The 16,666-nt window shown below is 41.6% G+C and overlaps 1 protein-coding gene and 1 long non-coding RNA gene across 2 annotated transcripts in view; both read right to left on the reverse strand.

The window, feature by feature from the left end:
- The window catches only part of LOC109895573 (6-phosphofructo-2-kinase/fructose-2,6-bisphosphatase 4-like), a 44,659-nt gene extending 35,237 nt beyond the window's left edge, over positions 1-9,422 (reverse strand). Inside the window, exon 1 of the mRNA XM_020489371.2 lies at positions 9,241-9,422. Within this exon, the coding sequence (XP_020344960.1) occupies positions 9,241-9,283 (43 nt within the window). The 5' untranslated portion in view covers positions 9,284-9,422. The remainder of the gene's footprint in view (positions 1-9,240) is intronic.
- Positions 9,423-12,195: 2,773 nt separating this feature from the next.
- Positions 12,196-13,718, reverse strand: LOC109904150 (uncharacterized). The gene is made up of 3 exons (XR_002257133.2): positions 13,382-13,718; positions 12,768-13,060; positions 12,196-12,631 (listed from the first exon to the last, which is right to left on the reverse strand). It is a non-coding gene; the product is annotated as an uncharacterized LOC109904150 (long non-coding RNA).
- Between the last annotated feature and the right edge of the window lie 2,948 nt (positions 13,719-16,666).

Raw genomic sequence — 16,666 nt, forward strand, 5'->3', positions numbered from 1 at the left:
TTAGTAGTCTCAAATGCAGAGAACTTGCCTACGAATTGGCACATCGAAACAACATCACTGTCCCAGACAACTGGTCAAGAAATGGAAGGGTAAGTTATTGTGATAACTCTGCATTTAGATATATTCAGACTGATACAGTGGATGTGAAATTTTACAGTATATCAACTGCAAACCCACTGTATATTTGTATATCCACTGCTCATCCTCTTACAACTAGGTAGAGTTGTATGTATGTATGTAAGTAAACTTTGTTTAAACTCTAGCTGTCCGTCTCTAAATGTTGTTTGTTACTAGCAGCACCATATTGCCAGGTAAAGTTCTGGTTTGTGCAAATGATCTTGGCAAAAGGTGATTTTGATATTTAACAGAGAGATCTACAGTAACAGTCAAAAGTTTGGACACCTACTTATTTAAGGGTTTTTCTTTATTCTTACTATTTTCTACATTGTAGAATAACAGTGAAGACATCAAAACTATTAAATAACATGTATGGAATCATGTAGTAACCAAAAGGTGTTCAATCAAAATATATTTTATATTTGAGATTATTCAAAGTAGCCACCATTTGCCTTAATGATAGCTTTGCACACATCTGGCGCACTCAACCAGCTTCACCTGGAATGGTTTTACAAAACTGTTGTTTACATGAATTCTGATTATTTCCAGGGATACACAACATCCTAAAATATATTTAGAGATCTTTCCCTTGACATAGTGATGCTGAATGTAAAAAATTTCTCAACTTATCCCACTCTCCCCTAGACGGATGAACATGCACACAGACACACAGTAGCACACACAGATAAATCTCTCCCTGGAGCCTTTAATGGCATTGAGAGCGTGGGGTTGAACTTTCACACAGAGAGGCAGAGGAGAGATATAGGCAGCATAGAGGGAGGCAGATGGAGAGGCAGCGTAGATAGAGTGAGGGAGAGAGAGAGAGAGGCAGAGAGAGCAGAAGGTGTGAGAAAAAAAAGGTACTTTTGAGGATTTATTAGGCAGAGAATGAAGATAAGTGTGGAAGTAGAAGGGCCAATATGGCCTGGGCCCTAGAATTCTCCAGGGGGGAGCTTTTAGCAGGACACAATGTTTAGGAAAGTTCCAACAGAAATACTCTATGTAGCCTAATGTAAAACAAACAAGGAACCATGTTGGCTGTATTCATGGCATTTCTATCTGCAACGTTACAACAAAGTTTAGAAACTAAACGTGGCCCACTTCAGGTCAAGTGATCAGGTCAAATAAAATAAAATTGTCACATGATTCGTAAACAACTGGTGTAGACTAACAGTGACATGCTTACTTATGGGCCCCTCGAAAAAAATGCAGAGAGAAAAATAGAAAGATATTGACACAGGGAATAAATACACAATGAGTAATAACTTGGCTATATACACGGAGCACCAGTACCGAGTTGATGTGCATGGGTACAATGTTATTGAGGTAGATATGTACATATGGGTAAGGGTAAAGTCAGTTGGCAACAGGATAGATAAAAAGCAGTAGCAGCATCGTATGTGATGAGTAAAAAGAGTTACTGCAAAGGGGAGGTCAATGCAGATGGTTTGGGTAGGTATTTAGCAATCTTATGGCTTGAAGCTGTTCAGGCTCCTGTTGTACTACCCTCTGCAGTGCCTTGCAGTCGGATGCCAAGCAGTTGCCTAACCAAGCGGTGATGCCGCCAGTCAAGATGCTCTCAATAGTGCAGCTGAAGAACTTATTGAGGATCTGTGGGCCCATGCCAAATCTGTTCAGCCTCTTTAGGGGAAGAGACATTGTCGTGCCATTTTCACAACAGTGTTGGTGTGTGTGCCCCATGTCAATTCCTTAATGATGTGGACACCAAGGAACTTGAAGCTCTCGATCCGCTCCTCTAAAGCCCTGTCGATGTGGATAGGGGTGTGCTTGGCCCTCCGTTTCCTGTAGTCAGTTAATTTTTTTTGTTGTTGTTGATATTGATGTAAAGGTTTTTATCCTGGCACCACACTGCCAAGTCACTGACCTCCTCCCTATAGGCGGTCTCATCGCCATTGATCATGCCTACCACCGTCGTGTCAACTTTAGCAAACTTAATGATGGTGCTCGAGTCGTGCTCGGCCACGCAGTCATGGGTGAACATGGAGTAGAGGGGACTTAGCACGCACCCCTGAGGGGCTTCCATGTTGAGGGTCAGTGTGTGTGTTGTAGCCTACCCTCACCAGCTGGGGGCGGCCCGTCAAGATCCAGTTGCAGAGGGAGGAGTTCAGCCCCAGGGTCCTAAGCTTAGTGATGAGTTTGGAATGTACTATGGTGTTGAACGCTGAGCTGTAGTCAATGAACAACATTCTCACATACAGTGCCTTCGGAAAGTATTCAGACATCTTTACTTTTTCCATATACGTTACAGCCTTATTTTAAAATTGATTAAATAAATAAAAATCTAGTCTATACACAATACCCGATAAAGACTAAGTAAAAACAGGTTTTTAGGAATGTTGGCAAAAATAAAAAACAGATACCTTATTTACATAAGTATTCAGACCCTTTGCTATAAGACTCAAAATTGAACTCAGGTTCATCCTGTTTCCATTGATCATCCTTGAGATGTTTCTACAACTTGATTGGTTGTAGAAACATGGTCCAGGTTGTCTGGGATGATGGTTTTGATGTGAGCCATGACCAGCCTTTCAAAGCATTTCATGGCTACACAGCAAATTGGTCAGTGTTACCGAGTGTTGATTTTTCAGTGTAACATTTCTAATGTCGATTCAGGGTTTAAATGAACACTCAGTGGTGTAAAAGTACCGCAATGTTGTCGTTAATAATAACCACTGTTGTGTGTGAGAATGATTGTGTCAGTTGTACTCTCCACAGAGTATAATACTCCCTTCAAAACCACACCCATCATTATCATATTTCCCAGCATGCTCTACTGAAGTTAGTTTTTGGGGGATTGTTTTTAATATCTGTGTTTTCGCATGTACATTGATTGATTGATTAATCTCATGCTACACAAGCATACATAACAGAATGATTTCTAAACTAATCCAATCAGCTAGTTACATTTATTGCACCTGTTACTGAAATGTGTGATCCAGTTTAAATGGTTTAGGTAGTCTCCTTGATCAATGTCAGTCATTCTGAATGTAGGTTGCTGATGAAAAGTTCCAACAGTTGGATGTCCTAACTCTGGATGTATTCCAATTAGAATTACACAGCGCTTGGCAAACAAAAAATGTGCCCTACAGGCCTGATGTGGCCTGTAAACCATGATGTTCCTAGCACCACTGTGTCAAGGTAAAACTCATCCATCAAAGTAAGTGATAACATATGTATTGTCATATGTATTGTCAAACAGTTTTATTTTAATGATAACATTCGTTTACAGTAGGAACTCACTTGGTGAATTGCACAGGACTAAAAAAGAACAAATGTAACAATCATGTCACTGTCACTAACACATACAGTCATGGGTGGAAACTCTACAATTCACTTGAAAAGGCAAGGGACACTGGGAAATTATATTGGGGGTGTGGCTTGATGGGGACAGTGTGTGGAAGTGTGGTACCAGTTTAAGTGGTCTATGGTTATGTAAATTAAAATGAAAAAAGACCACTACTAGTGCTGAAGTATATAACTTGCTTATATAACAGCATGTGACAATAACGATTTAGAAATACTATTGTAATGTCCATAACCTAACACCTAACATCTTGTCAAGCGATAAGGACCTTTATGTGTTGGTTCAAAATACTATATGAGGTGTTATTACATAACACCGTTGGTGCAAACTATACACACTTCCTGAAGTTAAAAATACTATACAAATCAAATGTATTTATATAGCCCTTCGTACATCAGCTGATATCTCAAAGTGCTGTACAGAAAACCCAGCCTAAAACCCCAAAAAGCAAGCAATGCAGGTGTAGAAGCACGGTGGCTAGGAAAAACTCCCTAGAAAGGCCAAAACCTAGGAAGAAACGTAGAGAGGAACCAGGCTATGTGGGGTGGCCAGTCCTCTTCTGGCTGGTTGTTATTGCATACAAGTTGTTATTGCATAACACCATTGGTGTAAACTATATACACTTCCTAAAGTTAAAAATACTATACAAGGTGTTATTGCACAACACCATTGGCGTAAACTATATACACTTCCTAGTAGTGATGTTACAGTTGATACTGGAGCTCCAAGGCATGCGCTGAAATCACTAAGAGGCTAACTTCAAAGCAGTGTGCCGATGCGTGTCACTTTATCAGAGGTACGTCATCAATGACATCCAAAGCTTTGTTTGATCACATGCCTTTTCAAACTGTGTGTTACAAAATGCGAGATCCCACTGATTTTGCAGAGGTTCCAATGCTTTCTTCAATTCCAAGCTGCTTTCAAACACCGACCTCTACTAGACACCATACTTACAAATCTAGTTAGGATTTTCTATGAAGTTTTACCTGACGGGTAGTTTAGCAGGTAGTGTGTGGAACTATGGAACATTCAGGGACGCGAGGGTGAATTATGTGAAACCACACTTTCTGCACTGTTGTTCAAATAATTAGCTTTATTTAGTATAAACTTCTGTTTTAAGCATCCTAAATAATGCCATAGATTCAGTAAAAAAATAAAAATAGTAGGCAAAAAAGGGAATTGTGATCGAATCAACAAAATATTAGCCACTTTCAACGCAACATACCGAAACAAAACTAACTATGCAAGACTTCTTATGCAAAACTAACTATGCAAGAGATTTTGTTGTAGGCAGAATGCATCAGAGTAGGATTCTATTGCATTGACATGCAGGACTCAGCCATACTCTACACAGACCGGCGCGGCATAACCAAGATGTGCTTGTTTTGAGATCAAAGCGAGAGCTGCATGTAGCATGTGTGCACATTTGTTAATATTTTTTTTTTTACCTTTATTTAACCAGGTAGGCAAGTTGAGAACAAGTTCTCATTTACAATTGCGACCTGGCCAAGATAAAGCAAAGCAGTTCGACAGATAAAACGACACAGAGTTACACATGGAGTAAAAACAAACATACAGTCAATAATGCAGTATAAACAAGTCTATATACAATGTGAGCAAATGAGGTGAGAAGGGAGGTAAAGGCAAAAAAGGCCATGATGGCAAAGTAAATACAATATAGCAAGTAAAATACTATATATATACTATATAATAATATCTTTTGATAGTTAGTGAGTTGTTAGCCCAGTTATAGATCATTTGTAGTCAGCAATGGGGGAGTGATTGCTTCCTACAAGAGCACAAAACCTGTACATTTCTAGACATCTTTGAAAAGCTAGTCAGGTAAAAAGTGTATTTTTTTGTCTTAAAAGGGGCAGTGTTGCATTTTGATACAGGCTTGAATAGCTAAGTAGCCAATAGGCAGGGGTTGGATAATGTCTGATTCTCTGTAATAATTGTATGGGAATAAAAATGCATTTTATTTTGTAAAGTGTTTTTTTGTTGTTGCATCAAACAACATTTTCAGTCACCTCATTGTCTGAATGAGTGGATAAACAGGTTAATTTCAAGCCCTGCATGTTTTTTTCAGAAGTCAAGGAATTTAAGCATACATTGATCACCACACATTAGCTGCTATTGTCGGCTGAATGATAGAACATCTATTTCCATGTTAAAATGTTATGGGATGCATTTTATCCATTGTTTTTTATTGCAGGCCACTCTGGTAGGCCTACATTATGATCAAATGGCCACAGTAGCCTACTTGACCAGTGTCTGAAACTGTAACTTAAAGAGGGTTCACAGTAAACATGCTGGAAGTTGAAAAGAATTTTCACAATGTTCAGGTTTGCACTCACTAAACCTGAAGTTTGCTCAGTACCGGAAAAAAACGAGGGAACATTGCTGTTAAGGTGTAACCCCATCAGCACTAAGCAGTGTTCATTTAACACTCATTATCATGGACCTGTATAGACAGTGGCCCAGTGTTAAATTTAACACTGTCAGGATTGATTTAACACTGGAGAATTTGCTATGTGCAGCTGTGAGTGATAGCGATAGTCATTTAGTCAAGTTACCTTGGGGTTCTTGGGCACAGGGACTAAGGTGGTCTGCTTGAAACATGCAGACATTCCAGACATGGTCAGGGAGAAGTTGAAAAAGTCAGTCACATGGTCCAGCCTGACTTGGATCAATACTGAAGAATAGAAGGTGGTGATGATGATGCTCCTGCTGCTAATGTCCTCATTAGAAGCATTCAGGTTCCATATAGATGCGGTAAAGAGGTCAAGTCGAACTAGACCAAAACAATGGAATTGCCATGGAAACACGTGGGAGAAAGGGCCGCGGGGGAAAGATCCCAAGGCTCCTCTTGCCCCCCAGCAAAATGTGCCTACATTTCATTGTTTATGTGTATTTCACACTATGTTGAGATAAAAATCTGAGTATAATGCTTGTATGGATGTCAACCCCAACACATGTTCATGTCATTGTTACCAATAAACTGCATTACAGTTAAAAATTACTGACCAGCTTATATGAACGGGAGTTAGCATTTAGCAGTCACTTCTTCTCAACCTGAAAAGGGACAACTTCTACATGTTATGTAGTGAAAAACAGCCAACTATATCTAAATCAAACTTAAATAACAACGTTCTGCACCTGTTACAATACATAAAACATGGCGGATTTGACAAAAATCCACTTTGTTAGATCAGATTTGTTGAATGTGCGCCAATCTGGTTAATGGAAGGTCTGAGCTTGTTTTGATGCCAGAACAGGGGTCTTGCATAATAGTGCAGTGTCATAATGACTGAGTCATGGGATAACATACAGCATCAGCTGTTTAAATATGGAGATAGAAATGGTATACTGTGTAGTCAGACAACAGCAGAAGAAAGTTTACCTATTCAACTGCCAACATTGTAATGCTTTTTACCATTGTTGGACACTCAGTGAAAACCAGCTTGTGCACTCACACTCCAGCCTACATACAGCATGTGTCCAGTCTGAAATTGATGGTCATGTTCATGCTGCGCCCTTGATATGGGACAACAAATTGATTGTTCATAGAGAAATAGCCAAGCCTTCTGGAAGCGAAATCTGACAGTCCCACATATGGAAGAAACAGACCTTATATGGCTCTTCTAACAGTGTCAGTAAATTAAACTGAGTCTGTAGCTGTATAAGTATTAACAAAGAATGCTGTTTTCTCTCATGCCACAGACAGACTACAGTTCACCAAGGCTTTCAGAATCCCACAGAACAGAAGTCAGTCCATTATTGGGATACACGTAGCCTAAAGGAGCCTAATGTTACTCCTTATAGTCCAAGGACCGTACGCGTTCTGTTGAGTGGCCAATTGGCTCTGACAGCCAAAACAACCAAAAACTCCATCTAAACGTGAATTGATTCTCAATTGCGTTACCGTTATAGAAACATAAAGCCCTTATCACATCAAAATTATTTCACGAATACAAAATACACACTTAGTGTACACTGTTTTAAGAGGTTTTACAGTTGCAGCCGACAATATATTTTTTATAACAACACGTTTGTGGCCGTCTTCTATTTGCACACAGTTCTTCGGAGAAACAGATGGCTAATTAGCACAGGTAGCTACGCCTCTGTTTTACACAAGTAAGTGCTGTAACATGGGAATATGGCTGTGTGGGAACCCTAGCCCTAATAAGTAAGTGCTGTAACATGGGAATATGGCTGTGTGGGAACCCTAGCCCTAATAAGGTGTAGTAATTTAACCCTTTTTTAATGATTATTTCTCAATGACTGGAAATATACATTCCATTTGTTTCCAAAACCGGGCTCTTAACAAAACTCTCCCTGCCAGAAGATACTATCGTCAAGGCATCTACGAATGGGTTAGGCTATGTGCAGTACTCAGCAATTAAATGCTTGCATCTGACAGGAGGTTTATGGTGACACATGGTTCAATATATAGGCCTAAGAATCATAGCATTCTATGACAAGGATTGGGCTTTAAAATACAAAGCCACATGTAAATACCATTTTAAAGAACTTAGATTAGATAATACGTTCCCAAGGGTAAAGCCTCCCCTACATAAACACTATTATGGTACACATTCACACACCCCACTTCTCCAGTCCTGCAGATGTCAGTTCAGGGCTTAGCAAACTAAACCACTCCATGGTGAAGGACAGGGCGGCGCACAATTAGCCCAGCGTCGTTAGTGTTTGGCCGGGGTAGGCCGTCTTGTAAATAATAATTTGTTCTAAACCGACTTGCCTAGTTAAATAAAGGTAATATATATATATATTAATATATATATTTAGAAAACGGAGTGGCGCAGAGACCAAGTTTTGTGTAATCTAGCTCCAACCACATCGGTTCGACAAGGTCAATATTTTAAAAAAATGTTTAAATGAAACGCCTACCTTGTACCGATGTTTGTCCTCTGTAGTTGTGTGGCTTTCTTTGCTAAAATCCATACTTTTCAATAAACGTTAATCAAATACAACCACTGACTGTTTCCTTGTTGAGATTCAATCGGCACATGCACATTTGCGCTGAGCAAACACTCAGAGGTTGTATTTGTTCACAAAAAAAATATGGATTTCAGCAAACAAAGAAAAGCATGCAACATAGGCACAAGGTAGGTGTTTCATCATTTCCATGTTTCGTTAATATTGAACTTGGCCGAATCGATGTAGTAGGAGCTAGATTTAATGTAGCATGATTCTCTTCTCCACTGTTGGTGGAGTCATCAGAAACTTCCATATTCAGGGCACTGCGTGATATGCTATTTGTGGATCAAATATGCGCAATGTATTTAATTTCCCAAAACATTGCCTCTCACATAGCATGTATTGCACAATATTTAAACGCATATTTAATCATGAAATAGACTAGCAAGATACATTTTGACTAACAGCTGTCATCACCACGATTCCACTAATAAAAACGCTACATGTACTAACATTGACTAACCAACCAATAGTCACTGACAGTTGACGGTTCACTAGCTAGACAGATTGCGATGCTACTTAGAGGGGCACTATGAACAGCGGTATTTGCGAACGCTGACAATATTCGTCTGTTGCTTCTAAAAAAGAAAATCGGTTGACATCGCTTTATTATTATTTGAAGAGTCGATATGGTTCTGTTGTTGTATGTAGACCTAGCCTACATGACAACCTTGTTTACTTCCTCTGCCGCGCGCTAGCTAGCCGACGCACTAGGCAGTATGTCCTCGTTGAAACTCCCTCATCGCATCCATCATGAAATTATACATGTTACAACTCCATATGTGTTGAAACCCTACCTGTCCAGTCTTGCGTGGCTCGTGGTGGGCAGGAACCCCTCATAGTCCACGTTTGAAGGAGAGCTGCTCGTTGCCAGCGTTGTTTCGTTGTGTGCGTCTCTCCGCGGTGCTTGATGGCAATGAATGGAGTCACGTTTGGAGAGGCATGCAAGTCCTGTCCAACAGGACGGAGAGGATTTCAGACAGCGCAGATGCGCTACAACAGGCACGGGGTTATGTGAGCACTAGGTAAATTGAGTTTTTCACTAGCAGTAATGACTAATCTTTGAAAATACATTTTTTTTTTTTTTTTTAATATGGTTGGGTTCACATTAATCAAAAGATGACAGCCTATGTGGCAATAAGATCAGGGGTCACCACTTGTGTTGTGTTGAGTTGTGATGAGGTCAGCAAGAATGAGAACGTTCATAAACTCATAACATCTCTCTCTTTCTCACACACATTCACACAATTCATAGGACATTTTGTCATAGTTCAATGGAAAGGATTTCACATATTTAATTTCTTAGAAAGGGCTTGATTGTGCATTGCAATCTTCAATAAAATATCAGTACTTCCACAATACATCTTAGAAAGAATAATGATGCAAACTTTTTTCAAAAGCAGAATTCATTAAAAAGAAGAGAACGCTTGTGAAAGCAAGATATTTCTCCTCTCAGCTGGGATCTCTACAGCTGCACCCACTGCAAGAATCCAGCTCTGCAGAGAGGGCAGACATAATGATGAGTTGCAGAACATGACTGACCTGACAAAACCAGTGGCGATTTTAGCATGTAAATCTTGGTGGGGCAAACTCCCTCAATTTTGGGGGGGATGCATGCCAGCAAAGTCACAACACTAAACAATATATTAATTGCACTATAGCGGTGAGAAACAGTGCCCACAAACTGTTAGGGCCTACATAAAACTGTCCCAACAGCAGAGTCCCAACACCTTACCACCGCTACACCTGGCTATCAGCAGAGCCTTGTCTGGCAGCGAATCAGTTCATTCAGCCTCATTTACTGCCATTTAAAAAAAACAGCTGATATGGCTGACCTGCGTAAACAAACAAACAATTTTTTTTACAGCTTTTTTTCTCCCCAATTTCATGATATCCAATTGGTAATTACAGTCTTGTCCCATCACTGCAACTCCCGTAAAAGAGCCATGCGTCCTCCAAAACACGACCCTGCCAACCCACACTGCTTCTTGACACACTGCTCGCTTAACCCGGATGTGTCGGAGGAAACGCCATACAACTGGCAACCATGTCAGCATGCCCACGGCCCGCCACAAGAGTCACTAGAGCAGAGCGCGATGGGACAAGGACATCCGGCCGGCCAAATCCTCCCCTAACCTGGACTACACTGGGCTAATTGTGCGCTCATTTACAATGAGGGCTTACCCCGGCCAAACCCAGACAACGCTGGGTCAATTGTGCGCCGCCCTATGGGACTCCCAATCACTGCCAGATGTGATACAGCCTGGATTCGTACCAGGGACTGTAGTGACGCCTCTTGCACTGAGATGCAGTGCCTTAGACATCTGCGCCGCTCGGGAGCCCAAAATAAGAGGCAATCCGTAAGTTCAATTAAGACATTAATGAATGAGCTAGTACGGACGTAGTCAATATAACTTTGTTCGGCACTTATGAAATGTACAGCGACAGAATTCAGGTCATGGGCCATTCTTACAGTATTCTCCCTGTACACCAAGTCAGAACCAAAGGATTAGTAAAGGGAGCATATAAGCAGACCATGAAAGCTCTTACAAAGGCTGCATGTGCACCACCAAGTCAGAACAGTAGGCAAAATTATGAAGGGAAAAGGGACCAAATTATTAGGTTGAGGCACATGGGCTACTAAAAGCTTACTACACAACATACTTAGTATTACTTTCTTAGCTATAGTATACATATCTCCTGGCATATTAGATCATTTATGCAGCAGCATACAATACATTTTTTGGACCTTGTGCTGTGCTCACTTGAACTGGAAGGTGGTGCGGCAGTCCTTCCTCTGCAAATTTTGTCATCAAAGTCTGGCATTCTCTGGATTTATGGTGCTTTTGAGATAGCTGGGAACTCATTAAAAAATACGGTTGAATCATGATGTCAGTGATCTTCAGGTCGGAGCTCTAGAAAAAGGCCTGAGTTCCTGACTTGCAATTCCGAGTTGGATGACCGTTCAAAACGTATTTTCCCAGTTGGAGCTAGTTTTTTTCCCAGAGAAACCAGTTGTTTTGAACTCACTGAAGTCTGAGATTTCTCATTTCCCAGTTGATTCGAGCGCAGCAGACATCATGCTGTATTAACGGCATGGTCAATGTTGTAATGTTTGTCCTTTTAAGCTTGGAAAAGAGACCCTTAAACCCAGACTTGGACCACACACCCACTCCACTGAATAGCAGGCTAGTGATTGCTTTGCAATGCTTGCAGTTAGCCTCTGATTCCTTGCAAACCCCTCATTGTTGATTTCCGACTAGTGTAAGGTTTATGTCCAATGGCCGAAGAGCACCGATGCGTTTTACCTATAATTTCTCTTCATGTGGCACGGATTGAAAATAATTGTCCAGTATATTGTTGACTTGATTCATGATGATGACTGCTAGCTTAGATTTTGAAAGTATGATGTTGACATGATCAGTCCAATCAAAGCTACTGATATGTGATTTGACGTCATTTTATCTGGCCAATGACCTTGAGCCTTCTTGGATGGGCACTTCTAATGTAACTCTATAGCAGCACCCAAGGGGCTTGAATTTGAGCTCTACTCGTAGATTTTTGCGGTGACGTGTCCCCATGAGTGAGCCAATCACGGCGCAACTAGAGAACATTACCAACCCCTAAGCTCTATATTTTCCGCTGGTTGCCCCACCATCACAGAAAGCACAGAGCCAGGCTGAAACACCTGCATTTTGGAGGCGCTTTACTCAAGAAAGCAAAAAAGAGACCAAGTTTGTTTGTAGCTTTATTAACTCAATTATTATTTTACATTGTTTGCAAACATGTGTGACATGTATTAATGCCAAAATAACATGAAAAACAGGCAACAAAAAGCTTAACAGGTGGGGCTCTGCCCTGAATGACAGGTCACCACTGCGTCACAGACTGTGGATGAGATGAGATAGAGAGAGATACAGATCAGTTCAGACTACAGCAGAAGGTGAGCCCACCTATCATACGTGCACACAGACACCATTGTACTAACCACACATCAAATTCACCATGTATTGGAAATTGTCTACAACTGTCATTGACATGCCACAGTCATATTCTCTCACTGATCGAAAGCTCTTTCTGATCATCTCAGTGCCCCTCTAGGAGGAGGGTGTGTCTGTCCTTCATATCCTCCTCGTTTAGCCCCGCCTTCCTGAGCAGCTTCCTCAGAGCAGGGTCCAGCTCACTAGACTGCACACAGATGAGGATGTTACAATACAATAACATTGATAACTGTGATATAACAGACATATAAATGTGATCATAATGCAGTATCATAATGTTAATGGTTGTGTTAAAACAATAATGTTGCAGGTGCTGTACTCACACTGAGGCCTTGCTCTGGGCCCACTCCCACCTGGGACTACCGTCTGGATAAGAGACAAGATTAAATCAGTCAGACAGCCATTTATATTTTCTTCCATTCTAATGCAGCATCATAAAATGTATCTAATAATGAATTATCTGGGTCTGTCTGAGCTCCAGTGTGCTGATGTTGGCCTATATATTTCTCGTTCTGACACATCTGGAGATGGAGTGCTGATCCCAGATCTGCTCTGTTCCTGTTCACACAAACAGTCCACACTGTCAGTACGGTTCAGCTGAGTCTGCCCACTAGCTCTGTTTGAGAAAGAGAGGGAGAGGAAGAGAGACAGCAAGAGATAAAGAGTAAAATAAAGTGTTATGGGGAGAAAATGAGAAAGAGTGACGTGAGACAGCGAGATCGGGGAAGAGGAGACGAGGGGAGAAAGAGAAGAGGACTGGCCTGCCTGAAGCTGAGAGAACTAATTATATTGTAAATGTGATGTGACGTGTGTGTGTGTGTGTGTGTGTGTGTGTGTGTGTGTGTGTGTGTGTGTGTGTGTGTGTGTGTGTGTGTGTGTGTGTGTGTGTGTGTAGGATTGTGTTTGATAAGGGGTGAACTTGGAGCATGTCACTTACATTTGCAGGGAAGGTGTGGCAGTAGGGGCAGATGCAGAGTAACAAAATGGAACATACAGTTCCTGTTCCCATAGCAACTCAGCTCTCTGGTATATTAAAGGAGAAAGAGATTAGAGAATTAAGTGTGGTTAAAATGAGTCATCAGTAATTTACAAAAGAAAAACATCCACACCCTTTACAACAAAGCCTATTGTTTTTTAAGGAACATGCAAGCTCATGGTGACTGGTAAGACATAAGAAGACTATGTTACGTTCCCCAGTTTCTGTGTTGTTGTGGGTTTGTATGTATGTGTGTGTGTATTTCAGGAAATGGAATCTTGTATTCTTCAAGCAGCTGATTGGTCGGCCCCATCGATGATTGGCGCTCTGAACCCTCCCTCTAGTCAGGGGAAACAACTTTCTTCAATTACCAACTCCTTCTACAGCTGGATAAAAGCCAGTGATCCTTGGTCAGGAGGAGAGAGCTTCTTTGATGTCCTGTGTTGGTTGTTAGTCTGTGAAAGTTTTGTTGAAGTATTTTGTAGCTGCTTCTCCTGTATGTGTAGGCCAATAGGGCTTAGTGTTTTTGATTATTGAAATTGTTCACTTCCAGTTAGTAATTATTCTGTTTTATTTGTTCCTGGGGGGGGGGGGGGGGGGGGGGGAATGCACCTTTGGAGTGTTTAGGCAAGAGGCCTGCGGGCATACATAAACTGTAGTATTTACTGTCTGCACACTAGGCAAGACCTGGGCGGACCACCCCCTGTATTTTGGTTAGCTCGCCAGGAGGTGCTAAAAGATTAGATAAGTAGTGGGTAGGTAGGAGAGGGGACTATTTAACTTTTACTTTATTTTCTTTAGTTCTGTCCAGCCCCTTTTCCCCACATTTCTGTGTTAGGAATAATAAATTCACTGTAAATGGTCATTTTTTTCTGTCTCTGTTGTCCTTCCCCTGCACCTACGATCACATACCTTTTTCACTCCACGGGGAGTTGAGTTGTAGCAGGGTGTTGCGTTCCCTCTGCCCAGGGGGCGTACGTAACATAATGGGGGGCTCATCCGGGATTATTAAATCCACAGGATTGATTTAGAAATTAGGAAAATGGCTATATAAACCGACAAGGAGGTGAGGATCTGACAACTCCACAACCTACCCATCATCAAGCCTACTTTGAAGTGAGTAAAAATATTGCATTAGTCCTTCCATTTCGGAAGTTGATCCTTATTTCTCTGCGTTTGAGCATGTGGCCGCTGCGCTGCATTGGCCACTCAAGGTTTGGCCGCTCCTGTTGCAATCTAAATTGTCTGGAAAAGCCCAGGAAGTAATAGCCGCTTTCTCCCTGGAAGACAAGTTTACACTATACGATATAGTTAAAACAACCGTGTTGCGGGCTTATGAGTTGGTGCCTGAAGCTTAAAGGCAGCGCTTCAGGAACCACAAACCCTCTCACCGTACTTTTGTTGAGTTTGCTAGGGACAAAAAGTATGTTCAATCGCTGGTGTTCGGCCCGTTACGCTAACACCTTTGATATTCGGAAGTTGATGCTGTTGGAGGATTTTAAAAGCAACCTGCCTGAGAGTAGTAATTCATTGAAATGAACAGAAAGTGGCGACATTGGCCCAGGCAGCAGTGTTGGCAGATGAGTACGCTGGTGTGCCTCATTTTGAAAGCCTAACATCTTCAGTGCCTCGTTCGTTTTTTTTTTTTTTACTTCTACAACGACCCTAGCCTTCGCATGATTTCACCAAAAGGGTCACGTGATTGCGGACTGCCCAGTTTTGCCAAATAAACCGAAACAATCCCTGTCACCATCCCCTAAATTAAAAAGCGTGGGTTTTAGTACCGTCTTTGGCTCGTCCGTTGAACCGAGTTACTGATTCAGCATTTGGGAAACCGGATCCTATCTATGCTCTGTTTTATATCTGCTGGTTGTTTCCATACCTGTACCATTACACTGGGTCCACTTAGTGTCAGACTTGGTATCAGGACGTTTCCATGTTGGTGTAGTGTCAACACTGCCTGTAAAAGGAGTCCCATTGCTACTAGGGAACAATATCGCTGGTGGTAACGTAACTCCTGTGTTAGAAGTAGTAGACAACCCATAAATCAAAACTGCAGATGATAAATTGGTTCAAGCATTTCCCCATGTTTTTCCTGCTTGTGTTAACGAGGGCACAATCTCGCAAGCTGGGAGATGTGGTGATTGTGTAGTTCCATTTTTGAGAATGTTGAGGTAGCAGACAATGCATCGTATTCCTTCTGCAAGGCTGACGGTTTTTACCCCCGTAAAAACAACTAAGGCATGGGAAAGCAAAATCACGCCCCAATTACGTTACATTCTTTTGTCTGTCACCCCCGAGAAGGTGATTGAATGTCAAAAGGGAGACACCAGTCTTTGCAAGTGTTTTGCTTCGGTAATTTCCATTGAGGAAGCTAAAACTAGGGAGACCGCCTACTTTATGGAAGCAGGAGTTTTGATGTGTAAATGGGCAGCTCATAACAGTCAGTAACTGGAGTGAAGTGGTTCAAGTGGTTGTTCCTACACCGTTCTGACAGCAGGGGCTGTCACTCGTCCATGACCAGGTGTGGTCCAGACATTTGGAGATCACGAAGTCCTTCATAATTTTTTTTCTGGCCAGGTTTGAAGTCTGACATTGTCCAATTTTGTAAAACATGTCATGTATGTCAACTCACTGGGAAAGCGACTCAAACAGTTTCTTGTGCGCAGCTCTGCCCGATTCCTGTTGGGGGGGAACCGTTTGAATGATTGATAATTGATTGTGTAGGTCTGTTGCCAAAAACTAGGTCAGGTAACCAGTTCTAACTAACGATGTGCTGTGCTACTCGATACCCAGAGGCTATCCCTCTCCATACTATAACGGCTAAGACTGTGGTTAAGGCACTAGCGAAGTTCTTCTCTATGTTTTGACTCCCTAAAGTAATCCAAACTGATCAGGGAACAAAATGTATGTCAAAACTGTTCTCAAATGTGTTAGACTGTATTTCCCATCAGGTCTCCAGTCCGAATCATCCGGAGAGTCAAGGGGCCCTTGAATGCTGGCATCAGACGCTTAAGGCGACTCTACGCAAGTATTGCATGGATACCAATACCGATTGGGATGGGGGTGGGTGCCCTTTGTCTTATTTGCTATCAGGGAAACAATACAAGAGTCATTATGCTTCAGCCCTGCTGACCTTGTGTTTGAACACACCCCATGGGGTCCGCTAAAAGGATATGCTCCTTCAAAACTATCTCCTACACCCAGTAGCGCCCCTAAAAATGTGTTGGATTATGTCAGAAAAGA

The sequence above is a fragment of the Oncorhynchus kisutch genome, linkage group LG1 (assembly GCF_002021735.2).
Source record: "Oncorhynchus kisutch isolate 150728-3 linkage group LG1, Okis_V2, whole genome shotgun sequence".
Lineage (NCBI taxonomy): Eukaryota > Metazoa > Chordata > Actinopteri > Salmoniformes > Salmonidae > Oncorhynchus > Oncorhynchus kisutch.